The sequence below is a fragment of the Acartia tonsa genome, chromosome 6 (assembly GCF_053477335.1).
Source record: "Acartia tonsa isolate MP-2025a chromosome 6, ASM5347733v1, whole genome shotgun sequence".
Classification (NCBI taxonomy): Eukaryota; Metazoa; Arthropoda; class Copepoda; order Calanoida; family Acartiidae; genus Acartia; species Acartia tonsa.
Window position 1 is genome coordinate 12,191,369 of NC_137265.1, and position 26,495 is coordinate 12,217,863.

At 33.5% G+C, this 26,495-nt stretch overlaps 2 protein-coding genes across 2 annotated transcripts; one reads left to right on the top strand and one right to left on the bottom strand.

Annotated features, from left to right (window-relative positions):
* Positions 1-441: 441 nt before the first annotated feature.
* Mcm3 (minichromosome maintenance 3) lies at positions 442-14,004 on the top strand. Its single transcript, XM_080163510.1, has 18 exons — positions 442-594; positions 943-1,065; positions 1,396-1,570; positions 1,831-1,953; positions 2,274-2,386; positions 2,703-2,783; positions 2,957-3,041; positions 3,294-3,422; positions 3,608-3,729; positions 4,121-4,486; positions 5,150-5,233; positions 5,465-5,536; positions 6,380-6,680; positions 10,773-10,882; positions 11,202-11,255; positions 11,618-11,810; positions 12,453-12,524; positions 13,647-14,004. The coding sequence occupies exons 1-18, from the start codon at positions 485-487 to the stop codon at positions 13,725-13,727; spliced, it is 2,394 nt and encodes a 797-aa protein (XP_080019636.1). The 5' UTR covers positions 442-484; the 3' UTR covers positions 13,728-14,004.
* An 880-nt stretch (positions 14,005-14,884) lies between these two features.
* Positions 14,885-21,715, bottom strand: LOC145321869 (uncharacterized). The gene is made up of 17 exons (XM_080163511.1): positions 21,617-21,715; positions 21,143-21,231; positions 20,613-20,663; positions 20,448-20,513; positions 20,315-20,365; positions 19,716-19,820; positions 19,240-19,293; positions 18,621-18,671; positions 18,473-18,526; positions 17,956-18,006; positions 17,385-17,438; positions 17,075-17,125; positions 16,407-16,460; positions 15,954-16,005; positions 15,531-15,666; positions 15,327-15,450; positions 14,885-15,168 (listed from the first exon to the last, which is right to left on the bottom strand). Exons 1-17 carry the CDS (start codon positions 21,678-21,680, stop codon positions 15,034-15,036), a joined length of 1,242 nt encoding a protein of 413 aa, XP_080019637.1. The 5' UTR covers positions 21,681-21,715; the 3' UTR covers positions 14,885-15,033.
* Between the last annotated feature and the right edge of the window lie 4,780 nt (positions 21,716-26,495).

Below are 26,495 nucleotides of genomic sequence, written 5' to 3' on the forward strand. Positions count from 1 at the left end.
TCGTTAGTATTTATATTTTTAGTGCTATTTAGTCGTTAGTTATCATAAATGACATATAAATTTATGCCGGTTTTATGCATAATTTTACATTTCGGGGACGGTATTTGGAAAATAGCCTAAAACCACCAATGAACATTTATAAAACAAACTTGTTAGTGAAACTTGCTTCCCAATCTTACTAGCTGATTTTAAATCTTGTTTTGGGTCTTTGTCCTATTAATTAATAAAGTCGTTTAAATATATTTAGATAATTTTGCCATATAGAAATTTAGCGGTTTTGGTGTTAGTTTACGTAAATTATAACCCCCTACGTCTTATAGGATGAGTTTAGGTAGGACGTATGCCACAGCCTTGTCGAGGGTAATCAATATAGCTGATAGTTTTTGAAATGTGTGTCTGTGCAGATATTAATGAGCTGTTCCTTCAATTAAATGTTTAAGCTCATTCTTACCATACATAAAAATCACTTTTAGGCCACTTAAAAATGACTGCCAGCGCCGATGAAATTGACCAGAGGCTGCGCGACTTCCAGAGAGAATATATTGACTTCTTGGATGATGGAGACCAACAGGGAATATATAGCACCCTTGTCAGGTATTTATTTCATTACTAGAACAGCGTACCAAGGTAGATCCTTACAGATAAGGATCATTCTTTATAGTATTTAATACATTATGTTGGACTTATTATATAAAAAAATACACCATTTCCTAAACTTTGTTGGTATATTTTGTTTTAATCCTAAATAGGTATTCAATTCACAAGTGCAAATTACCTGCATTTATTTAAATTTTAAAGAAAGACATCGTTTTGTTAGTTTTACTGTGCAACAGTATGTAGGTAATCTTTAAAGGTACCCAAAAGAATATAATAAAACTTTCATATTGACTAAGATGACAGTCTCTGTAGTTCCATAGCCAATGATTACACATCATATTTCAGGGAAATGATTCAGAAGAAAGGTTGCAGACTTGTGATCAATATTAATGACCTGAGAAAATCCAACCCTGAACGCGCCACAGGCCTCCTACACAACTGCTTTGAAGAGTTGTCTGCTTTCCAAAGGTTTGTTATAAACCTAAATTGTAATGCATGCATAACTGCTGAAATATTGATGCACTCTGTTCATTTGTTAATTATGATATCTTGTATATACATAATACATCGTCATTCTAACAAGTTAATTTTTTACGTTTTTTAACAAATTCTAATGAAAATATTACATTATGTTTATGTTGATATTTCTTATTTTACTGTCTGTGTATATATCTGTCCTAAAGGATTATAATTTTTTTCATCATACCTAGGTATCATATATATTTCATTAGGTTTCTTTATTTTTCATTTAAACTGAAGCTCTAGTTTCTAAATCTTAATATATTAATTTTTATTCAGAGCCCTGAAAGAATATATTGGAAGCATTGACTCCAACTATGTCAAAGAGGTCGAAGATTTTTATGTTGGATTTGAGGGCAGCTTTGGTAGTCGTCACGTGACAGCCAGAACCTTGGCTGCACACTACCTAGGCAATTTGGTCTGCTTGGAAGGAATTGTCACTAAATGTTCCCTGGTAAGTAGACTAAACACAAAAGAAAGTATTTTTAATTCTGAAAATAAAAAAAAGTACATATTCAAAACTTTTTCATGATTGCTTGATCATTTATTATTTTGCATCTGTTCCTTTAAATAATAACAGTTCTAAGCCTTATTTAATTTATTCAAGTAATAATAAATATGTGTAGAAATGACTAAAATTATTTATCACAACAATAGGTAATATTAATCAAAAGACAGAAGTTTCAAATTTTGTAAACCTTTTGATTCTTTTAGGTGAGACCAAAGGTAGCAAAATCTGTGCACTATTGCGAGGCCACTGGTAAAACATTGGAGAGAACCTACACAGATTTAACATCTTTGGATGCTTATCCATCAACTGCGGCTTATCCTACCCAGGTTATTTGATATTCAGTATTTACATACGCAAATTTCTCCCAATAGTTCAATAGAACAGTATAAAAGTTAATACATTTCATGATTAAAAAATCTAAAGAAAAATGTAAAATGTTAATCTGCCTTTTAAGATTAAATCATTTAAGCGATTTAGATTGGAAATGTTTATAATTTTAAAAGTCTGATATTAATTGCTAATACATAAAATCTACAGACTGTAAATGAAAGCTTATTGAAGTACACAACTGTAAATCAAATTCTAAAGTTTATTTTATTGCACAAAAACAAAAAATCAAACTTTTAACAATTTTATTTTTTTCTAGGACGAGGATGGTAACTTGCTGCAGACAGAGTTTGGTCTGTGCAAGTTTAAGGATCACCAGACTGTTTCCATCCAGGAGATGCCAGAAAAGGCGCCAACTGGACAACTTCCAAGGCACAAATACTTTCAATTACCCCTTGGAAAGAGTTAGAGAGAGGACTTTATTTGCTTTGCTTTCTTTGTAAGAAATACTTAAGTCAAGATTTAGATGAACCCTAATTACGAACTAAAATACTTAACAATAATTCGAATAAAGAAGTTGACCATCACTTTCAATGTTAATGAAGAGAAAAAAAATTGGAGAGTTTTGGTAATAAGCTTTATTGTAAAGGAGAACTTTATCGGTCCAGTGGTTAGTGACATAAGGTACAGACAGACATACTGTTACATTTATGTAATAATATAATTTGAAGTATTTTGAATTGAACAGGTCTTGTGATGTAATTCTTGATAATGATCTTGTTGATGCCATGAAACCTGGAGACAGAGTTCAGATTACTGGATGCTACAGGTATGTAGATGCGCCTCTTTCAACAATAGATTTTTACCCTAGATGGTCTTTCAGACAAAATCCTTTCTTCCTTCCAACTTAAATGAATTTTAGCAGACGAATGATTTTGTTTATTATAAGTCGCATTGATTCATTTATATAAATGTAATATTGATTTCTAATCTATTTTCTAGATGTTTGCCCAACAAGCAACAAGGTTATACTGGTGGTACCTTCAGAACTGTCATTATTGCTAATAATGTTACACTTCTCTCCAAGGTAAGATCTATAAAGACCCCACTGTCTAAGCAAAGAAAGAAAACTTGTTTAAGTAAAATATTCTTTTGTACCAAAATAAGAACCACAGCAATTCCAAAGCTGGGATGTGACCGTCTCTTAGCATAAATATGTTTTCCTGTCTTTAACAATCTAAATTTTAAAATATTTCATCAGTAATTTTCATGATAACTTACTTTTTCTTCTTTATTAAAAATCTTAACTTGCATTTAATTTGAACGTTTACATATTTAGGAGGTTGATTTGAACATTACTGGAGAAGATGTTGTCGAATGTAAGAGATTTTCCAAGCAAAAGGGTGTGTTCAGTATCCTGGCCAAAAGTTTGGCTCCCTCCATTCATGGCCATGCACAAGTTAAACAGGTAGGTTTCTTTTGCGGTTTTCTAAAATTTTACTTTTACTATTAATTTTAAGAAAAAAAGTGTGAGGAGAGAAAGGTTGTTTCTTATTTGATACTTTTGGTCAGATTATGTGTAGTTTTTTGCTTTAATGGAGAGCTCTACCTAAAACATGTAATGAAAATTTTTATTGTATGAAAATATTTCAGGCTTTGTTGTGTATGTTGTTGGGTGGAGTTGAAAGAAATTTGGCCAGCGGAACTAGGCTCAGAGGAGACATCAATTGTCTGCTCATTGGTGATCCTAGCGTTGCTAAATCTCAGCTTCTTAGGTAGGTTATATGACCAACTTACATATCTATAAATGTAAATAATACAAGTCTCCAAAAGTTTTATGAATACATTCACTCATTCGTTGTCTTAAAAGATTCGGGAACTTTTATTAAAGCTTGATTGTTTTGTTCAAACTTTAAGTGTTTAAACTTAAACAATAACAATAAACAGTAATTTTAACCTACCAAAGCCATAAGGTGTACATCAATTCATCCATTGCCTTATCTTTAAAAATATCTGCCATTATACCTTTAGGCTTGCATCCAGACTTGATTGTATGACTTTTGTGGTTGTGATTGGGCCAAGATTCGAAGCCATCCTTCTGAAAACCTATTAATACATGCAAATGAAAAGCAAATCATACGTAATTTTACTTAATCAATTTTTTAGATATGTGCTACAGACAGCTCCCCGTGCCATCGCCACCACAGGTAGAGGTTCCAGCGGCGTCGGTTTGACCGCAGCCGTCACCACCGACAAGGAGACTGGCGAGCGCCAGCTGGAGGCCGGTGCCATGGTCCTCGCTGACAGAGGTATTGTCTGCATTGACGAGTTTGACAAGATGACAGACATGGACAGAACCGCCATCCACGAGGTTATGGAACAGGGTCGTGTCACCATCTCCAAGGCTGGTATCCATGCAAGGTTGAATGCTAGGTGCAGCGTCCTGGCGGCTGCTAATCCTGTGTATGGTCGCTATAACGTGTACAAGTCACCCATGGAGAATATTGGCCTGCAAGATTCTTTACTTTCCAGGTAGGGTTAGCATTATCTTTCAACTTTGTAAGAAACTTTAGTGATAGGTATTATTCAAATAGGTTTTAATTTTTGTGAATAGCTATAGATACGTGAAAATTTGACAGGGGAAAGGTTGTCAATTTAGATTACTATTCCTCAGTGCAGCTATTGGTCAATAGGTTTCTCCATGTTCAGTGGACGAGATGGGGTAGTCTTAAGGGGGGAGGGTTATTTTAGCCAGCTGGGATAGGCATTTTATCGAGAATCTCTCTCAGTATCAATTTAAATCATTGCTGAAAAGATAAAAGATTTTTGATTGTGTTTATAACAGGGGTGTATATTCTGCACAAGATTTATTTTTTTTTCCTGCTACAAAATTTTTTATTTTTTTTCCCCCCTAGATTTTTCTTAAAAGGTAGGGGGGAAAATAGAAAAATATTTAAAGAACTCTATATTTTATTTATTTTATCCCTCCTACCACACATTTTTTTTAGTTTTTTTTAACCAAGGAGGGGGGCGAAATGGAAAAAATGTTTTCAGTTTTCTTAATTTTTACATTTTTTCCCCTCCAACCACTTATTTTTTATTTCCCCCCCCCCCCCCTGAGCCGGGGATCCCATGCAGAATATACACCCCTGGTTTATAAACATTTCAGCACTTAAATAACTGAATTATGTTTAGATTTGACTTGTTGTTCATTCTGGTTGATAATATTGACGTAGAGAACGATAGAAAGATTGCTGACCACGTTATTAGAATGCACAGGTACGTCCTTGTTTACAATTTATATTAATATTTAATCCATGACATGTGTCCCAGATGAAGTATCCATAAATATAAGTTCATTTCCTTAAGCTTTTCGGCCAGTCCTTTTCCTTTTCTTGATTGTTTTATGAGATACTGACATAAATGTTAGAGGCAAAATCATTAGAAAATATCGAGCTTAGATTTATATCAAATTAAAGTATTTTTTTGATGAGTAATAAAATTGTTTAGATACCGTAACCCCCGCGAGGCTGATGGTGAAGTACTTAGTATTGCTGCCGATGCCGATTCTTTAACCACAAGGTAAATGATTTTTTTTTATTAGCACAAATACTCCTATACAGTAAGGAATGGGACATTATTTGATTGATTGTTTAGCCATAGTCTCTTAGGGTTTGGACCTAAGTAGTCATGGAGTAGGCTGAGACACTTTTGTATAGCCACTAGGGCTATCAAGCTCCACGTTCAAGCACATTATGACTTGACCCGCTATCTCATGAGAGCTACTCATTATTACCTCACCCTCGCCGAGTATGGCAGGTGTCCCAAATTAAGTCACCGTAATGAATGACGCTCTCCGCAGAGGAGCTTGGGATAAGGGTAGTACTGATATTATGTACTTGACTTTTAAGTATCCAAACTTACTCTATAATCCCCTTCTTACACAACCAGGGGAAGTTGCGTGAATGTAACTGAGAAATTCGAGTTGCCTCATGGGGACTAGAACTCTCATCACCGTAACTCAGTGCGTTACCACTGAGCTACGACGCCCCTAATGGGACATTATTTAAATTACACTGGTGTACCAATATTTTTATAAACACGATCTCACATTAGTTTGTTTTAAAATCTTTACTAACTTTCATTTTGATTGGTTGGTTAAAACTAGTAGTTTCCAAACATTTAAACCAATAATTTTAATCAATAGAAGGGGTAGTTTTGTTTTGGGAATATACTATAATTTATCGTCCATTGTCTCAATAGTTTGTTCCACCAATGAAATGTAGGTTATATTATAATTTTTCACCTAGTGGATTAATTTTGAACAAAAGAAAGAAAAATCAATGAAAATCTTGAGTTATTTCAATTTAATATTATTTTCTTTTGTCTTAGGTAGTTGTATTTTTTACGAATTATGATTTTTAGGGACTTTGATAATGACCCTCACGAGGGAGACCAGGCCCCCATCTACGAGAAGTACGACCCCCTGCTCCACGGCAACTCCAGGAAGAAGACTGACAAGATTGTGAGCGCACACTTCATGAAGAAATACATCCATATTGCCAAGTGTATCCGCCCTGTGCTGACCAACCGCGCCTCCGAGGTGATTGCGGAGGAGTATGCCAACCTGCGCAGTGCTGATTTCAACAGCGACCAGGCTAGGACTCAACCCGTGACTGCTCGTGCCCTAGAGACACTTATCCGTCTGGCCACAGCTCATGCCAAGGTAAAACCATTTTTTTTTAACAAATGATATAGAATATACGTGGACATAGTAACTGGGGTAAAATTGTCAATGAAGATTGCTAACATAGACAGACTGGCCAGAGTGTACGTTTTGTACGTTACGCATCGAATCTGTGTACGTTCTGGACGTTATTTTGATATGTGTACGTAACGTATTTTGAAATTTGTATTTTTGTACGTTTTACGTTTTTTTAAAAATAATAAGAATCAAATATTAGCAGAAAAGTAATTTGTATGTTTTGTACGAAAATTTTTGCAAAAATAATAGGTGTATTATTTAAATAAATTCAATAATATCTTCAATTTTCATAGAACAAAAATATGTATGTAAATTATGCATATATGTTATTAGAACTTACAGTTTAAATTTATGGATTTGAAATATATGTCCTATAGATATAGTTTAAACTATTGAACAGAAAGAGATATGCAGTTGACTAAATTCAAGTTTAAATGCATTTCATGCTACTACCCCTTTAATAGATTTTACGATAATTTTTTTCAAATTCTTTATATACTTGGGTAAATTTTCCGAGATATCATATGGTGCACAGTGTAGGATTAAGAAGTCCTATTTTTTGGTATCTTCAGTTTTTAAAGAATAAGAATCAAATATAAGTATAAAAGTATTTGTATATTTATTTGTATTTGTACAAAAAGTATTACAAAAATAGTATATTATCTATAATGCAAAGTAGAATGATGTCTGTCCGTCTGCTTGTCCGTCTGTATATCAGAAGCTTAATATCTCAGTAACCACTGAACCTATTGTGCTCTACTCTTCATGGAATATACCTAATAGTCCTGTGATGGTTTTTGCTATTTTCTTTGGGGGAGGGACACTTAAAGCTTTTTACTTTCTACTAGGATTAGAGGCTTCGTATCCCTCTTTTATAGAATCGTTTGTTGGAAATTTGTCAAAAAAAAATATAAAAAAAGATTGTGATTATTTTTTTCATTTAGGCTTCGCCCCAGGGTGCGGTGGGGGTTCCCCCACCCCGCTGATTTGCATTAGTTTACAAAAATAAATTGAGGGGTGGTTGATTTTTTTTTTGGGGGGGGGGGGGGTGGGTTTCCCACACTCTAAGAAAATAGCCTAAAACTAACACAGGACTAGTAGATATATTCCCTGAAGATTAGAATTTAGAACCCAATCTGTTCAGCGGCTACCAAGATCTTAAGCTTTAGACAGACAGGCATTGATTTACTTTGTATTAAAGACTAGTATTTTCTGAGATCTTTAGCAATAGACACAATAACCCTATATCCTATTATATGTTTATCCTATAAATCCTTTTTTTTCTGTAACAAAGAATCTCGCTAACTGCTGAACCGACATGATCTTCGTGAGGTTGTAGGCTATTTTCTCTGTCCTTCCATATCCCGTCAAGAACCTGTATTCAAAATGGTAGAAAAATAGCCTAAAACCATCTCGGTAACTGTGTGAAGTAGTTATGAAAATCTTAAGCATCAGACAAAAAACTTACTAAGGGGGGGGGGGGGTTTTAATGCAACCATCTCGTAATCAGTGAGCAAATGGTACTTAGAATTCGAATTTTGATCTGGAACTTTGCATGAGTAATCCTTGGTAGGTCTATTTTCCCTAAATTGAACATAAAGTTGGAAAAGTAACGGCTAACGGCTGGCGGCTCAGCAGTTAAGCCATTTTCAAAACTATTTTCAAGGAAAACCATCACGAAACCTATCTTCACATAATACTCTATGCTGCTCCAAAACGTTTTCAAACTGTTCTAGCCGCTAGTTGCTGGTACTAGAAATCTAAAAATGTTTTTTTTGTATCATTTCACACGATATAAAGCAAAAATATGTTTCAAAAAGTTGATTCCTACATAATTTATGCAAATTTGCCCTAAAAATAGCCAAAAAACGGCTAAACGGCCGAGCCGTTTGCCGTTACTTTTTCAACTTTTTGTTCGATTTAGGGAAAATAGACCTACCAAGGATTACTCATGAAAAATTTCAGATCGAAATTCGAATTGTAAGTGCCATTTGCTCACTGATTACGAGATGGTTGCATTAAACCCCCCCCCCCCCCTTTATTTAATAGAATATACTTAGTACGTAATAACAGGATGTATGTCTCTCTGTCAGTTTATTTGTACCGAAGGTTCTCGCTAACCGCTAAACCGATATGGTTCTTTTTTACAGGGTAGCTTCTCATAGGTCCTGGGAGAGGGTACAAACACCCTCCCAAGAGAAACTACTCTTAGAAAAAAATCACAACCCTTCCCCTATTTTTCCTTTCTTTTTAAAATTGAAATCAGAAATGGGGGTGGTCTACTCCCCCTTCCCTCACTAAAAAAATTATTAGCGAAGCTACTCTATAATCACTTTGTCAGTCCGTTATGCTATCGGAGAAACGTGATTTTCTCGGCTCCTGTTTTTTGATTGAATAAGTTCACATTCTACATATTTTCATTGAGATTTGCCTTTTGGTTGGGTGCTAGATCTATTCCTAGATTTTCTTTTTTTCATGGTTTTCTCGACTTCTATTCAAGATAGACGGCTGAAATTTTCAGGAAATAAATAAATTCACATTCTACACATTTTCAAAAAGTTTCTTTAAGGTTTGTCTATTTGTTGCAGTGCTAGATCGATTCCTAGATGTATAGGTTTTTGTAATTTTCTCTACTCATATTCCTGATAGACGGTTGTAATTTTCAGGGATTGTATTAGTTTTCATTCTTAATACTTCCACTAAATTTCATTGAGATTTGCTTATTGGTTGGGGGGCTGAATTTATTCCTAGATTTTCACGTTATTATATATTTTTAAAAGGTTTTGTGATTTATTTAAATAAGTTAAATGCTTATTTTTTACGACACTACTCTATAGTTTATATAGTTCCCAGATTTCCATCCATAACTTTTGAGCTTCGCTACTTAAGGATGTTGTCATCCTTGTTTTTTACTTTTTATTTTTAAATAAAAAAATGGGTTTTTGAATTCAACTCCCCCCCCCCCCCCCCCCCCCCCAATCAAGTTCCTCTAGAGGCCTCTAAGGGCGTAGTCGCTGGTCCTTATAATAGGATATACTTTGTACATAATAACAGAATGTCTGTTTGTTTGAACCAAAGAATCTTGCTAACCACGGAATCGATATGGTTCTCCTTAACAGGATAGCTTCTCATAGGTTTTTGGAAGTTTTATAACTATTTTGGGGAAGAGTATCACCATCCACCCTCCCAAGAGACATTGACTTTAGAAAAAAAACTACCTCTTCCCCCCAAAAATGAATTTTAATTGCGATTTTAAGTTAATTTTTTTCCAGATGTCTATAAATAACTTTTGAGCTTCGCTACTTATGTATGTTGTCATCCATGTTTTTTTTTTATTGAATTCAACTCTCCCCTCCTCAAGTGCCCCTAGAGGCCTTTAGGAGCGTAGACGCTAGTACTTTTGAATAGAGTAATAGGATATCTTGTGTCTGTCAATTCGCTATGGTTCTCCTTTACAGGTAGCTGCTAGTAGACTTAAATGTATTGATAATAGGTAACTAGGAAATTATTTAACTTATTTTTATTAGGAATGTACGTTTTTGTACGTATTTGTACGTTTTTTTACTTTTTTTTATGTACGTAACGTATTTTTTTGTGTACGTTATGTACGTTTTTTATTTTCAAAATTGGCTGGCCAGTCTGCATAGATATTATTTACTGTGTTCGCTCATCCAGTAGGAGGAAAGGAGGTGGTTGGGGGTTGGGGTTATTTTAGCCAGCAACAAATTTAACTTATTAGAGTACATGATAATCTGGTGTAAAATCCAAGTAATAAGAAATTTTTTTAACGGGCTGAAATAAATTTCTTTATTCTGAAGTTGAGAACATGTATGCATTAGTTATGTTTTCCGAACCCAAGTGGAACCCAACTTTTGTCCTTATGGAGGGCCACCCTGTAAAATACAAAAAAAAACTATCGTTGAAATTTTTAAATGCAATTGATTTTGCTTTTTTCAGACAAAATTATAGAATTTTTAATAGATGGATTGGATAACTTGCCTTTGCGTTTTGTTTATTTTTATCTGTAAACTAAAAATGATTTGTTTTGTTTAGGTGAGGTTAAGCAAGCATGTTGAGGAACAGGATGCCTTATTGGCCATCCAGCTTGTTCAGTTTGCATACTTCAAGAAGGTTCTTGAGAAGGATGGAAAGAGAAAACACAGGTGGTCATGAAAATAGTCATTTTTCTCATTGCATTATAGACAGCTTTCCACAGATTTTTATGTAAATTAATACTTTTTAAAAAACTTCTTTAAAAAGGCTAGGTACACTTAATAAATATGTCAATAGACTTTCTATATTGTTACTATTACTACGCTTTTTATTAACAAATAATTTCACAAGTGCAAACATTTTAAAAGTGGGACAAGAGTGAAACTTTTTAATCTATTCAAAAAAAAGAAATAATGTTTAACTTAAAATTAGCATGCATTGTTCAAATGCTAGAAGAATAAAAACAATTTTAATATTTGTTCTTTTCAGGGAAGGAGAATCTGAATCTGAAGAGGAGGGAGAAGAAGCTTCACAAGAGTCCAGGTAAATAATTCTGCACAAGTTGACCACGATAAAATCTAATTTTACATGGGTTTACTTACATTCTTTCTGCCAGAGATTGTAAAACGTTCGCTCATAGTCGGGGAGGTTCGAATATCGGCCAAACCGCATCATAAGTAAAGACTTGAAAGGCAGCGCATGATATATACAATATGTTAAAACATTCCGTTGATAAAAAAATGTTCTAATCTCGTTAGTCATAAAGTATTAAAGTATTTTTAAAGTATTAAAAGTTTATCTAATATCTTTTGCAATTGCTTGTTATCCCAGCCAGAACTTCATAGATTTTTATGAGAAAATCATTTCAGTTTTATTTATTTAGACTAAACTTTAACATTGTTTAGTGCTGAGCCAGTCCCCGAACCAGCGGCTAAGAAGGCCAAGGCGGCTAGCGGCGAAGCTGTTCCCACAGCTGCGGATGTCCGCGAGGTTGCTGGAGCTGCCAAGGACACATCATCACAAGAGATTGTTATTTCTGAAGAGAGATACAAACACTTTATGAAGCTGTTGTACAAACTTTGCCAAGAGAAATACCAAGTAAGTTTTATACTATCACATAAAGTAGGTTTTTTGTTTGTAGCAAAGAAAATCCAATCTCAAAAATTTGGGGGGCAAGTCGACTTCCCCCGCCCCAAGCTTAAGTACTTCTAGCCGCTAGTATAAGTAGATTGCAAGGCCAAATGATTTAAATTGATTTCGACCCAAAAAAAGAATTTTTCTTGTATTTATTCGAATCCGTTGGATAAGAACCGGTTCTCATCCATACGAAAAAACTATGTCCAGCATCGTATTATATCCAGCTTTCAAGTTTCTACGAATATAGAAAATAAAAATGAGATTAAAAGACAGTTTTTAGCCCGTGCCTTCGGCACCTCAGGGCTAAAAAAATGGTTTTAATTTTATAATCGTACATTCTATATCCGCGGAAAGCTGTTTATAATACGATGCGAGAAATAACTATTATTCGCTTTAGATTCTCTACTCGATACTAAAATTTTAACTAGCTTTTTTATTAGATAATTATGGTATATAAATATTATTTTTATTTAGTCTCGTGACATTTCAATTGTTGTTCAATGCAAATCATTTTAATAATAATGTTTAATTAAAAAATGCAAACATTGGGGTTTTCCTTAATCGTTACCTCTTTCTACAGAGAATTATTTGTTGTTTTTTCAGGCCCAATCTTTGGAGATGGATGTTATCCTGGCATATTATAAGAGAGCTGAAACAAATAACCCATTCTCAGAGGTGATTATCACATTAACATGTTTTGGGTAGCGCAGCTGCTCTTTAATTTGAGTATTACATTATCCGACTTGTTTTCTGCCTTTAAAACCGTTAAGTACGATCGTATGTATATACATCTCAAACTTATATAAAATGAGTATTTTATAACATACTATTGGCGTCGCCCACCCCCCCCCCCCCCAAAAAAAAAAAAAAAACAACATATTTTAAAACCATTACATAACTTGTATATGATTTCCAGAAACGTGGAGCCTTTTCAAAATATGAAAAAAAAGACAATTAAGTCGAGAAATAGTCCACCATTAGATGATTTAGAAAACTAAAATCTTAACAGGGGTGTATATTAGACCGACTCAGAATTACCACTTTTTTTGAAATTCAATGGGCGCGCTATTTCAACCCATTCCTTTTATGATATAAAGACCAATGATACCAAAAAAAGTGTTCTGGTAGCTTTTTTTCAGCAATATGTCAAGTTCGATTTTCATAAAAAAGGGGAAGGTTCCCCCCTGGGGGTGAAATTTTTTTTTCTTTCAAACCATGGCTTTATACACCTTCCTGAATTCGTCTTGAAGAGTACATTAAGGATCAAAAAACGATTTTAAAATATTTTGATCATAGCAAGAGCTATTCTCAAAAAACTAACGATTTTGGCCATTTTAGCAAAATCAGGTGATTTTGACGGTTATTTGAGGATAACTTTTTCTGGGATCAATATTTTCAAAAAACGTTTTTTGATTCTTAATGTACTCTTCAAGACGAATTCAGGAAGGTGTATAAAGCCATGGTTTGAAAGAAAAAAAAATTTCACCCCCAGGGGGGAACCTTCCCCTTTTTTATGAAATTCGAATTTGACATATTGCTGAAAAAATAGTCTGAGAACACTTTTAAAGGTATCTATAGTCTTATATTTATGAATAGAATGGGTTAAAATAGCGCGCCAAAAAATTTTGCATCTTGAGTCGGCCTAGTGTATATTCTGCACAAGATTCATTTTTTTCCCTAATTTAAAATATTTTATTTTTTTCCTCCTAGTTTTTACCCCCCCCCCCCCCCCCCCCCCTCAGCCGGGTCAAATATGAAAACATACAGCCCTGAATCTTAACTTAACATTTTTTTCAGGCCGAAATTGAGACAATTCTTGAGAAAATGCAGGACGAGAACAAACTTATGCGCAGTGGCGATACGGTTTTCTTCATCTAAACAACAACAGCAACAATATTTGCAATGCTGAATTTAAGTGACCCAAAAAAAAATAAGAAAACCTCTACTAAAAGTGAACAATATTGGCTAAGAATATTTTAGACTTTTTATCAACAATTCAATTATCGTTTTACTTTTAAAATTGTGATAAGTTAAACGAAAGCATTTTAAAAATAAGTATTTTAATAATATTACCATAAAGAAACTTATACGCTTAATATTATATTTTATAATAAATGAAAATTATTCATTAAAATATAGATTTTTACCATTATAATTTTTTGTTTTTATTACAGGAATATTTATAACCAACAAGCGAAATAAATCTATAATAATATTTGGTGGGCAAATGGAGAGTCGTCAATTTTACTATTTTTTTCCTAAGTAATTTCGTTATTGGTGTAAGCTCTAAAATGTCTGGTACATAACCGGACATTAATAGATCGGAAGGTGGTGGGGATCTAAAGGGTCGATAAATTAATGTACAGCTTCATTGATGATACACAAAATTACCCCTTCTGTAAATAAAAATCACTGGTTGAAAAGTTTGAACACTGAACTCAATGAAGTAACCAATCAGAAATCATTAAAAGACCACAAAGATGTTAAGCCAACGACTAGGAAAACGTTATTTCTTAAAATTGCTGTGTGGATTCCTTATTTGAGATTTTCCTTTCTCTTCCTTAAATCCCAAGCTTTTATGGTAAACAATTTTAGTAGAGCAGAATTATAAGTTAATATCGATAAAACGAAAGAAGAACAAGGATGAAAACATCCATAAAAGCGAGGCTCTGAATCAGTAGGACAAACGCCCACCAAGTGACGGACACACCAAGATCAACAGTAGATGCGCTACTGTCTATAAATGGGCATTTCCTTTTTTGTTGGCCATGATGCATAAATTACGAGAAATTTTCCTTCGAGAAGAAAATGTAATTTTAGTTTTCACATTCCATGGTCGATTTGCAATGAGATTAATACATTTTTAACTATTTCCTATTGAGGCGTAGCTATCTAATTTTATTGTTTTTTTTATAATTCCTTCCGATATTGTAACTAAGCTGGATATATAAATTAGTTTTCTTTTCTATCAACAATCTTAAAAACCAAAATTATGTAAATGAATAATTATACAAAAAGAAATTATTTTTTTTGTTTACTTAAAATTTATTAAAAATCAAACAGATCCAGAATATCACACATGAATAAATGATAATACAGAGGATAAATATTTTTCATAAGTGTGCATGATGTTTTTTGTTGGGAGAAACCCTGATTTTTTTTACTTAAAGCTTATGATTTGACATTAGTTTGATGCGCAGTATCTATACCACTCTGGTGAATTATCCAGGTAATACACATAGTAGAGCCCGCAGTTTGTAACCTTGGCAGATCTTGTTTTGTAACAATCATTATAATTCTCGCCAGCATCAAAACAAACCTTTAAAAAGTTTAGTTTTATTTTTAGAATTCTTTTTTCTATGTAAGTGTAAAAGATCCTGAACATTTCCCACTGCTTTTATGTGCAATCGGATTTACTATTGAAATTTTGTTGTTTCAATTGAATGCTGTTTTTTCTTACAAATTATAATTAATTACCGTAAGGTCGTTTGTGTTGCCTTTACTTGGCAAAGCACCTGTGCTATATCCTGGCACAAACGTTCCACAGTTATGCGTTCCTGGAGCCGTCCTGAGCAAGATATTCCCTGCTGGAGGCAGGAATCTAAGCAAAAAATTATTAAAGATTGATAGTTTATTTAACAGCTCATTTTATCAATGTTTATATTTTGTATTGGCAAGTACCTGTACCAACCAGGTCCTGCCCACATTGGGCTTTTTCTGACACTTCCTAACAAGTCACTTTGATCTTTTTCCCATCCATGGGCAACACCACGATCATATTCATTTAATACACCATAATTAAAACACTGATCTAGATCTAAATATAAATTGATGTCAATAAGATTCAGTTAATGGAGAGCTTGGTTTGTTTAAGTGGAAAACGATAACTATGCTAAAATGTATTTTATTCCCTTCCCTTGGTAATAATACATATTTTTCATAGAGTAATAAACTCAGACAAAATTTAAGCTTAATCTTATCCCTCCAAGACAAATTTCTATTTAATCAAATCTTCAATCTGTTAGGTGAATACACTATTAGTTAAAAAGGTAGCTCATGTCTTGGCCCTAAGATTATTTTAAGCCAGTCAATCAAAGGATCTACTTGAAATTTTTGGTAACTGTTTTTCCATGTTATCAATCTCAGTTTGCTGTGCCTAAAATTAATAGAATATTGAAAGTATTTATAATTTTTACCCTAATCTCATGGTTTCAATAGTTGTGTAGTATACATAATTTAAAATATTGTTTGGAGAACCTTATTGTAAATTTATTAAACTTGGGTGCTTCTGAAAAAGGTGAAATAATGGTTATTTCTCGCAGCGTATTATAAACAGCTTTCCGCGGATATTGAATGTACAATTATAAGATTAAAACCAGTTTTTTTAGACCCGAGGTGCCGAAGGCACGGGCTAAAAAACTTGTTTTAATCTTATGATTGTACATTTTTATATTCGTAGAAAGCTGGATATAATACGATGCTAGACATAGTTTTTTCGTATGGATGAGAACCGGTTCCTATCCACTGGATTCGAATGAATACGAGAAACAAAATTACCTCATCCTTAGTTTCTAGATTTGAAACTTTTCCTTCCAAACTGTTCACTTTATTCTAAAGTTGTATAGATTATGATATAATCACATAATGTCTATAAAAGATAGTAATGAACAAATCACAGCAAACTTAAAATGGACAAAGGTAGGCGTGGAGATAATAAAAAAATGAAAAAATATTCAGTTAAAAATCTTTCTCAACACAATTTAAAAGGAAAAAGTCTACTTCATCATTCCGAAATATTTTTCAAGTAAAATATACTTATTATCAATCGCATCTTTTAGTGAAGTGAATCAAGCAAACAAGCTTGGTCAGTGTAAACGTTAGACTTTTGGATATTTTAAGTTCTTTAAAGTAATTACTAGCGGCTTCGCCCCTAGCCTCTAGGGGCTTTGCCCCATGAGGTAGTTTAAAAAAAAAATAAAAAAATTTCGGGTGCTGCGAACCATACTCTCCCCCCCAATTTTTTTTTGAGGGGGGGGGAAATTTCATTTTTGGGGGGGTTGGGGGTGTTCCACCACAGGACCAATAGGTATATACCCTGAAGAGTAGAATCCGATCGGTTCTGTGGTTGCCGAGATCTTAAGCTTCAGACGGACAGACAGACATAAAGCTACTTTGTATATTGATAAAAAGAATAATTTGTCATTAGAATTGATAAAAAATTATACCTTTGTCAAGGTCATATCTCCACTCAAAGTATCAACATTAGCATCTATAGCCTGAAAATATAATGTATTTAAATATAAATAAATAGATATTCAATAGACTTTAATATTTTATGTCAGATAACAATTAAAAAAAAAACATTTTAACAGCTGAATTACATATACTTATTTATTTGTGTGAATAATTTGAAAAAAGCACCCCTCCCCCCTTATATAGAAAAAAGAACAATTGAAATAAAATGGCATTAACTTAAGTTTAATGCTTAGACACAATACAAAATTGTTTGATCATAAATAAATAAAAGAAAAATACCTGAGAGTCAGTTTCTAATTGTGCAACTTTAACATTTAAACTGGTCACATCATTCTTAATTAATGTTAAACATCAATGAAAATCCCATATCCCATATTATTTTTTATTATCCTTATACTAAAGTAACAGGATGTTTGTCTGTTTGTTTGTCTGTGTGTCTGTACCGAAGGATCTCGCTAACCGCTGAACCGATCGAGTTCTCCTTAACAGGGTAGGTTCTCATGGGTTCTGGGAAGATTTATAACTATTTTTTTATTAACATAAAGAAGTAACGTAGAGACTTTAACAAAAACATCTAAAGTGCCACTAGAGGCCTCTATTGGTCCTGTGATGGTTTTAAGCTATTTTCTTGGGGTGTGGGACACCCCCAACCCCCCCAAAAATGTAAATTCCTCCCCCCCCCAAAAAAAAACAAAAAAATTCACACTTCACATAAATTATTGGCAGCAGCACCAGATTTTTTTTTAAATTTTTTTAAAAATTACCTCATGGGGCAAAGCCCCTAGAGGCTAGGGGCGAAGCCGCTAGTAAAATAAATAGTGGTTTGTTGTTAATTTAAATAACAAATCACCTTTGCCAAGTTTACATCTCCCCTCAAAATATCAACATCAGCATCTATAACCTAAATTTAAAACAAATAAAGGACTAACAACTAACTTGAGTGCTGTTTGATATTTGAAGCTGTAATGATAAATATGTTTTCAGCATTTTTGAAAGCTAATTTTGCTGTTGACAATTATAAGTAATGAAAATATGCTGAGGATTTTGTTTAATCAATTTATGGAAATAAATTATTGTGGAATATAGATTTAACAAGGAAAACAATATCCATAAAAGCTAAGCCTGAAACATTAGGAAAGGCAAACATAAAACTTGTAGAGTGTCAGAACTGAATATGCAAAATATAAATATATCAGTTTTGACAAAATTGACGCTTCCTAAATCGTACCTAACTACTACAGGAATCATCCTGCAAAGGACTATTCTAACATACCTAAATTAACTAAAAAAGCTAACCGTTACAGATGTTACTGACCTTTATTATAGAAAAGCTTCGCTTTTAAAAACTAACAGGTAGAAATTATTACCTCGGTATCATTTTCTAATTTTGTCACTCTTCCATCCAAACTAACAATTTTATCCTAAAATAAATAGTATAAATAATCAATCCAAAAACATTTATATCTTTTTGTTATCTAGTTAACAATTTGAAAATTTAAAAAAGAAAAAAAATACCTTTTCCAAGTTTACCTCTCCAGTTAAAGCATTTAGATCTGACTCAATAATCTAAAATTATAAGAAAATGTAATGTAAGCAAATCACTTTGACCTAATATTTGATTAATTCTCTACAGTAAAAAAGTCTTTTCTTTATATTTATTTATATGAAATATATTTCAGTGAACATGGCACCCTCTTCAGTCTAAATGGCTAAATCATATCAATTTAAGTTTCAACTGAAGAATAATTTTTAAGAAGAGGCAAAAATCATAGTTCTAATGTTCATAAAGAATTTAGAGAACAATTACAATAATAATAAAAAAGGAAATTCTGGAAAAGTTGCTGTGCTTACAGTAAAAGACAAAAGAGAAAAAAACATGGGATAGTATATAAATTTAGCCACTAAGAGCGCATAGCACCCCATCCCTCCACCCCCATTCTATAAATAAAACATAAACTGAAAACGTAGAAGATTAGTCGAAATTTGACGCATCTTAACTTAAGATATTTAATCTCATGGGAGAATGTGATAGGAGAGTTTATTCATATTTAAAAGCGGTCAGAGCTGTCGGTTCGACATAAAATGAACAACTTTTTTTCTGAGATCCTTGGAAATTTATAATTGAAAAAATTACCTTAGTGTCATTTTCTAATTTTGTCACCCTTCCATCCAAACTGGTCACTTCATCCTTAAATGAAAAAGAATAACATAAAACTTATTCTGATTCACACCCTTAATAACTATTATCTACAATTTCCTCTGCTTAACTATCAAGATGCATAGAATTGTTGTTCGAAACAAAATCTTGTATCAAATGGCGTTACAGAGTTGAGTTTTGCTGTATCAAAACTTTTCACATTTTTGTTCAGTGACTGTCATATAGCCATACGGATCAACCCTAGTTATAGAGTAGCAATGCAGCAAAATATTTTGCCTATTTTTGAACGCGAAAAGTATTTTACAAAGCTTAGATTCCCTCACTTGAGTAGCATTTGGCAAAAATGTTCATATTGCGACTTTCGTAAACTTAAGAACCTTAAGCCTACTTTAGATTATAATTAAAGTCTGCTTTAAATTTCTTGCTTAAGATATATTTTAATTACTAATTACCTTTGTCAAGTTCATCTCTCCACTTATAGTCTCTAAGTCTGCTTCTATAACCTCGGTTTCATTTTCTAATTTTGTAACTCTTCTATCCAAACTGGTTATTTCATCCTATATGAAAAAACTAGCAGCTACGCCCCCTAGAGGCCTCTAGGGGCACTTGAGGATGGGGGAGTCGAATTTGATAACCCAATTTCTTATTTTAGATTTCAAAAGAAAAATTTTTAAAAAATATTTTTGGGGGGTGGAAATTTTTTTTTTTTGTGGGGGGGGTATTTTTAATTTTTGGGGGGGTTAGGGGTGTCCCACCCCCCCCAAGAAAATAGTTATAAACCTTCCGGGGACCTATGAGAAGCTACCCTGTTAAGGAGAACCCGATCGGTTCAGCGGTTAGCGAGATCATTGGAGACACACAGACAAACAAACAGACAAACAGACAAACATCCTGTTACTTTAGTATAAGGATATATATCCATATAAAAAAAATAATTAGAAACAGCAACAGCATTTAATGTTAAGGAAATATTATCTTATTGTTTCCAAAAGCTAATAATAGTACCTCTAATCGAAATAACATAATGAAAAATATTTTTAAAATAGAATACCTTTGCCAAAAACATCTCTTCACTCACAATATGTAAATCCGAATCCAAATGCTAAATTATAAGAAAATTTTACGTTGAATTGTTACACTGTTTCATATTCAAAGCAATAAAATATTAAAAATAATTACTTTACCCTAAATGTTATGTTATTTTCTTCATTGAACCTCTGTAAATTTACATCCAAATTGCTAATTTCACCCTAAAAAAATGTTTTTAAAGATTTATGCAGAAAACTTTAAAATAGCAATTGAAAACTTTAATATTGGAATTCTTATATATGAATATTTTAAATTTGTACCTTATTTAGATTTGTTTCTTTGCTTATTTTATTTACTTTTGATTTCAATTCCTTAAATGAGGATAAAAATATTTAGAATATAGGTATTTGTATACTAATTAAATATTTGGCAATAAAATTCAGCAATGGATTTTTTCTATTTAATTCTTAAACCACATTTTATCAACGAATCTAAGATCTTGAGGAGTTTTAGATTATCTAAACCCACTAGCGGCTTCGCCCCATGATGTAATTAAAAAAAAAAAAAAATTTTTTTTTTTGGGGGGGGGTAATTTTTATTTTTGGCGGAGTTGAGCGTGTCCCACCCCCCAAGAAAATAGCTTGAAACCACCACAGGACCAATAAGTATATACCCTGAAGAGTAGAATCCGATCGGTTCAGTGGTTACCGAGATCTTAAGGGACATACGGACGGACAGACAGACACACAGACATCATTCTACTTTGTAATATAGGTTGTGGCTTTCATAGAAAACTACAAAGTTATCTAAAATGTTAAAAAAAGTATAAAATGACAATGTGAAAAATTACCTTATTCTGTACTTTTACCCTTAAGAATTGTTTGCTCAATTTTCTAACTTGTAGCTTTATATTTACATCATCATCAGGTTTTCTAAGATCTGCATATTTATGACAGTTTGAGATTCAGAATTTAAAAAATAAGGGGTCATTTATTTACAGTATTTTCCGTTAAGTCGTGTGTTAACGTTTTGTCAAATGTGCTTATAAAGTTAAACAGTTCTTAGTTATGATCATTTCATACACATAACATTTGCTCATAATTAAGAATAGTTAGACTTAATAAGCGCATTTGACTAAACGCTAACATACAACTTTACGGAAAATACGTGGAAAAAACGACCCCCTTGGTTTGTTTTGATTTAATGTGACTTTTCTATTTAAGTATGAAACAATATATTCTTTAAATCATAATTTACTAACAAAAAATCTTAAGAAAATAAATACACTAAATATAAAAACATAACTTTAAAAAAATAATCTTACCATGAGATGAGCTTAGACCAATTCCAAAAATAAGCACAGTGTAAAAAACCTTCAAAGATTTCATTTTGACCAGATCGAAGACAATACGTAACAAGTTTATAATCTAAGAATGATTAAAAAGAAATCATATTTTAACTTAAACTATTGATACAAGTCTTAACAGGATAAAAAAGTTATAATAATCAACTTTGGCAACGGAGAAGTTAGAATTAAATTTTTTGCTATGTGATCATTATATTGACAGAATAATTTTGAAACATATAACCGTATGTGCAAGTTACTAAATACTATACATATTTTAGTGAAATTCTAAGACAAAAGTATACAGAATCTTACAGTAAAATACGAATGAAGTTATTTCTCTCATCGTATATATTATAAACAGCTTTCCGCAGATATAGAATGTACAATTATAAGATTAAAGACAGTTTTTTTATCCCCGAGGTGCCGAAGGCACAGGCTAAAAAAACTGGTTTTATTCTTATAATTGTACATTTTTATATTCGTAGAAAGCTGGATATAATACGATGCTAGACATAGTTTTTTCGTATGGATGAGAACCGGTTCCTATCCACCGGATTTGAATGAATACGAGAAATATAAATATACAAATGATAATATGTTGATGAGTGCTGAAGGACTCATAACCTTTCAAAATCACACGTTACTTTTATAAACTTGCACAGGTGCAAAATTATTAATTTATAAATATAGTTTAGAACTAATCCTTGTATAAGTAGTCTGTTTTTCTGTAGCTTAAGATCTCGCCAACCGCTAGTCCGATATGGCTCTTCTTTACAGTGAAGCTTTTTATGGGAAAAGGGAAGGTTTTTTAACTATTTTAAGGGAGGTTATCTCTACCCACCCTAAGAATTCACCCCTGGAAAAATCTACCTCACATTTAAAATTAAAAAAAAAACGTGGAGGGTAGCTACGTCTCCCCTTTCGCCGCTTTAGGCCTCTATTTGCGTTGCTGCTTGTCCTATAAAAGGATTCAAATGCAAGGACATATATTTTTTAAACTCTTATTTTATACATTTTAATTGGAACTGATGATCTATTTAATAGTGAAACAATTGTCTTCCATCAATAAAAAGTTAAAGAGATAACCTGTGTTTATATATATGATAATATAAATTAAAGTAGTAAGGTTCTTTGTCTGAAAGCATAATATATCGGAAATATCTAGTCCGAATGGGTTGGTCATTTCAGGGAAACTTTATAAATGTCAAGGGATTGTTTCATGCAAAATATTCTTACTTTAGCATCTGATCTCGTGATGTTTGAATGTATTCTAAAATCAAATTGACTCTATTTCACAGGGAGTAAGGGATAGAAAAAATGTTTTTATTCTGAAATTTTACCTTTGGTAGCTAAACATTTTTGGGGAAATTAATCAAATAATTAAGTCTTGTCCTGACATACCTGCCAGAGAGTGAGAGAGAGGGGACATTCGGCTGTTTATTGCACTAGTCCCCAAAGTTTTTTAAAAACGTTTTTTTATTCATTGGCTCAACAACAATTGGGGATTTTAGAGCATTTTGATTGGTTAGTTCATTAGGTTGAGTGTTCAAACAATTCAACCAAGAATTTTAATTTACAGAAGGGGTAATTTTGTGTATCATCATTTGGGATATACATCAATTTATTGGTCATTGTGTCATTCCTTTAGATCTCTGTATACCCTCAATTTATTGTAGTTGAATATAATACAAATTTGCTCATTGTTCCTTGCTATTTTTTTAGGTTTATGACAAAACTACAAGAGGCAGAATTATAACTGGTTTAATAATGTCAATTTGGATTTTAAGACTGTGTTTTTATCAATAGTTATCACAATCACAACCCATTTAATGTTAAAAAAGAAAATCGAAAAGAAATATTTCATTTAACATATCAAAACACAATGATAGGATCAGAAAATTTACACATAGATATATTAATATTAATATTAATATTAATATTAATATTAATATTAATATTAATATTAATATTAATATTAATATTAATATTAATTGTAAATGTCTTTGATAATTTTTATTAAAATAAAAACACAAAAATTTTAATTTTTGTGTTGCGTAGTGGATCATTAAAAAGAACAATTTACCAATTTAGAGATGATTGTAAGACTTTTGATTTGGTGGGTGGGCTTCTAGGGGAGTGTATCCCCTCTGCACGCCAATGGAGAAAACAATAATTTAATAAAGTTTTTTTGGGGTCGGGATATTTTTGCGATTTCGTTTGGTAGGTTGGAGGAAAGCTCCCGCAAAATAGTTATAAACCTTCCCTGGACCATTACAGAACAGCTGAATAGCGGTAAGCGAGATATTAAGGTACAGACAAACGTAAATTATAATTAATTTTCTTATATATAAATGCATATTTTAAATGTGAAAAATACATTGACCTTGCCAAGACTAAGAAACCAGAACGCATATATCCAAAATAAGTATAATCAAGAAAGATTAATTGACTTTTTTTTTATAAATAAACATTAGCAATATTATTGAATGTTTTCATTGGAGTATTATTTCAAAAAAAAATTTATTTCGAAGATTTTTTTTCAACGTTTTTTCAATATTTTTTTTACTCATGGGTTTAACATGTTTATTGTTTTTTGATAGTAGTGTAAACATTATCTCAATGGTTTTAACTTTAGGCCAGATTTGGCATTGGTTCTCATTCAAAGTTAAGTCATACCAAAATGCTTTAATTTAAAGTACAATAATCGAACGCGCACAACAGGCCTTTGTATTCAGTTGCATGCAATTGTACAATAAGGCCAGCTTCTAATGAAAATAAGCTTCCTTTCCTTTGCTGGCCATCAAGCTAGATATACATACGTACGGCCTAGGATTACAGTAAATAAGCTTCTAATAGTCACCATCCAATTTCAAGCAAATTAGAAATAATTAATTATTAGATAATTAAAGTTGAATCCAGTACAGTTTACGGAAAAATAGTAGATGATAAAAAAACAATGATCTTTTTTGGCTTTTATCAGAGAAACAGCAATGTTCAAACATAGTTACAACGACAACCGTAATTTGTAAGGCCTACAAATAATCCGGAATAGCCTTGACGAGCGTCTTACTGTGGTATTCGGCAACCGTGAGCCATGCCTATGGCACCCCTGATCTGGGGTTCGGTGGAGGGTCAATGGCCCTCCCCCGAGTCCTGGGGAAGGGGTCTAGTGACCCCCTCCCTACGCTTAGAATTAATGATTGAATCTGTCATGTTTATTATGGTTAACTGTATTCTTAATTCTCCCCCACCCTTTTCAGGGATGGGGGATCATTATTGCCCAAACTGACCATTGTATATGTATTATTTATGCTTTGATGTTATGATTATTTATTCCTATCCATGTAATTATTGTTTGTTGTATATAGCTCCAGTATCTTTTAAACCTTCAATAAAGTGACAACTGAAAATAGATGTTGATCATTATCTAGTGAAAGCTAGAGAAGCGTAGCTTCTCTATAGTAAGGTGTCCACGTCTGTCACACTGCCGTAACCTAATTGAACTCCGGTGTCTGCCATTTATCCTCGGCGGATACCACAACTTTGGTGACAGCTGTGTGAGATTACGGCGAACCACAAGTGTAGAGCAGACGCGCATCTGAGGCTAAGGTACTCCCAGCAGTGAATCTGGCAAAACTGACGCAAGCAACCTGAATTACCCACCCTGGACAGCAAAGTTTAACTCTGCATCCGGCAGTTGTGGAAGCGAGACAGCGAAATTTGACGAATAACCCCGAGCAGCGCTGATATCTAACGGAGAATTGAGCGCCAAAAGGGCTGAAACAGGCCTGCGGACCGGCTGAAACAAGCCAAATAAGTGTAAACGGCTGGAAATAGGCCAACTTTACTGCAAGAAATAGCAGGATCCGAACCAGTGGCGCTAGCAGGACGGGACATTCCCTGCCGCCATCAGCCGGATTTGGATCAGCGGCGCTAGCAGGACGGGACATTCCCTGCCGCCGATAGGCTGAAACATGCCACATAGCTGCAAGCTGCGAGCTAACATACGAGTGTAGTGCACCAGAACAGAGAAAAACTACGTCAACTCCGAGTATCCTGAGAAGCTACAACGCAGCCACCCATCTAGAAAACAGATATTATATCACATTTGCAGGGATTACCACCCTAGTGTGATGGCCAAACAATAGATTTATGAGCAAAGCTTGGCAAACAAATTGTTGTGTTGTGATAAATCTAAGAATAGAACAGGCTTGGATTATTGTGTATTGTGATAACAGCTAAAAATAGAACAGAGTTGGTAAACAAATCTGTTATGCAATTGTGATAAGGACAAAAATAGAAGCTAGATGTAATATAATAAAGACCCTGATATACAATCAAAACAATCTCAAACCCACAGCACAACAACAATACACCCCTTATTCCAAGGGAAAGGGAGGGGCCCCTCTCCATTGAAGGCAAATACAATCAGGGTGATATAATAGATAAGCCTAGGATTAAGAAGAAAAGGCCCTATTACACCAGCACACAGTTACCCCCCTCCCTCACAGGGGGAACGGACGGAGTTACCCCCGTCCCCTCACGCGCTTCCCCCTTCCTACCCACACTAGACTAAGTCCGTCTGTAGTGTGGGGCTAGCGATCGGACACACAGAGCGCCATTCACGGGTAGCGCAACAGAGTGCGGAAAATATCATAAATCCAACGGACGAAGCGGACCAATGAGAGAGCGAGTTGAGGGGTGAGAGCGCGTTTTCCCCGTGTGCGCGGATTTGACGGCGCGGACGCGCGTTACAAGGACAGGAGATTCCACGCACACACACACACACACACTCACACCGGAGCGGAGCTACTCCATAGCATTTAACAGGGGTATTTTTAGCAAATAAAGAATT

Bases quoted from the DNA above. Each gene is read 5' to 3' on its own strand.
- Mcm3 (XM_080163510.1), top strand. From the start codon at position 485: ATGACTGCCAGCGCCGATGAAATTGACCAGAGGCTGCGCGACTTCCAG. The intron at 3,730-4,120 runs GTAGGTTATATG...TCAATTTTTTAG, and splicing joins GCTAAATCTCAGCTTCTTAG to ATATGTGCTACAGACAGCTC. The intron at 11,256-11,617 runs GTAAATAATTCT...AACATTGTTTAG, and splicing joins GAAGCTTCACAAGAGTCCAG to TGCTGAGCCAGTCCCCGAAC.
- LOC145321869 (XM_080163511.1), bottom strand. From the start codon at position 21,680: ATGAAATCTTTGAAGGTTTTTTACACTGTGCTTATTTTTGGAATTGGT. The intron at 19,294-19,715 runs GTAATTAGTAAT...TTTTCATTTAAG, and splicing joins GAGAGATGAACTTGACAAAG to GATGAAGTGACCAGTTTGGA. The intron at 16,006-16,406 runs GTAATTTTGTTT...TATTAATTTTAG, and splicing joins ATCTAGAAACTAAGGATGAG to GCACAGCAAACTGAGATTGA.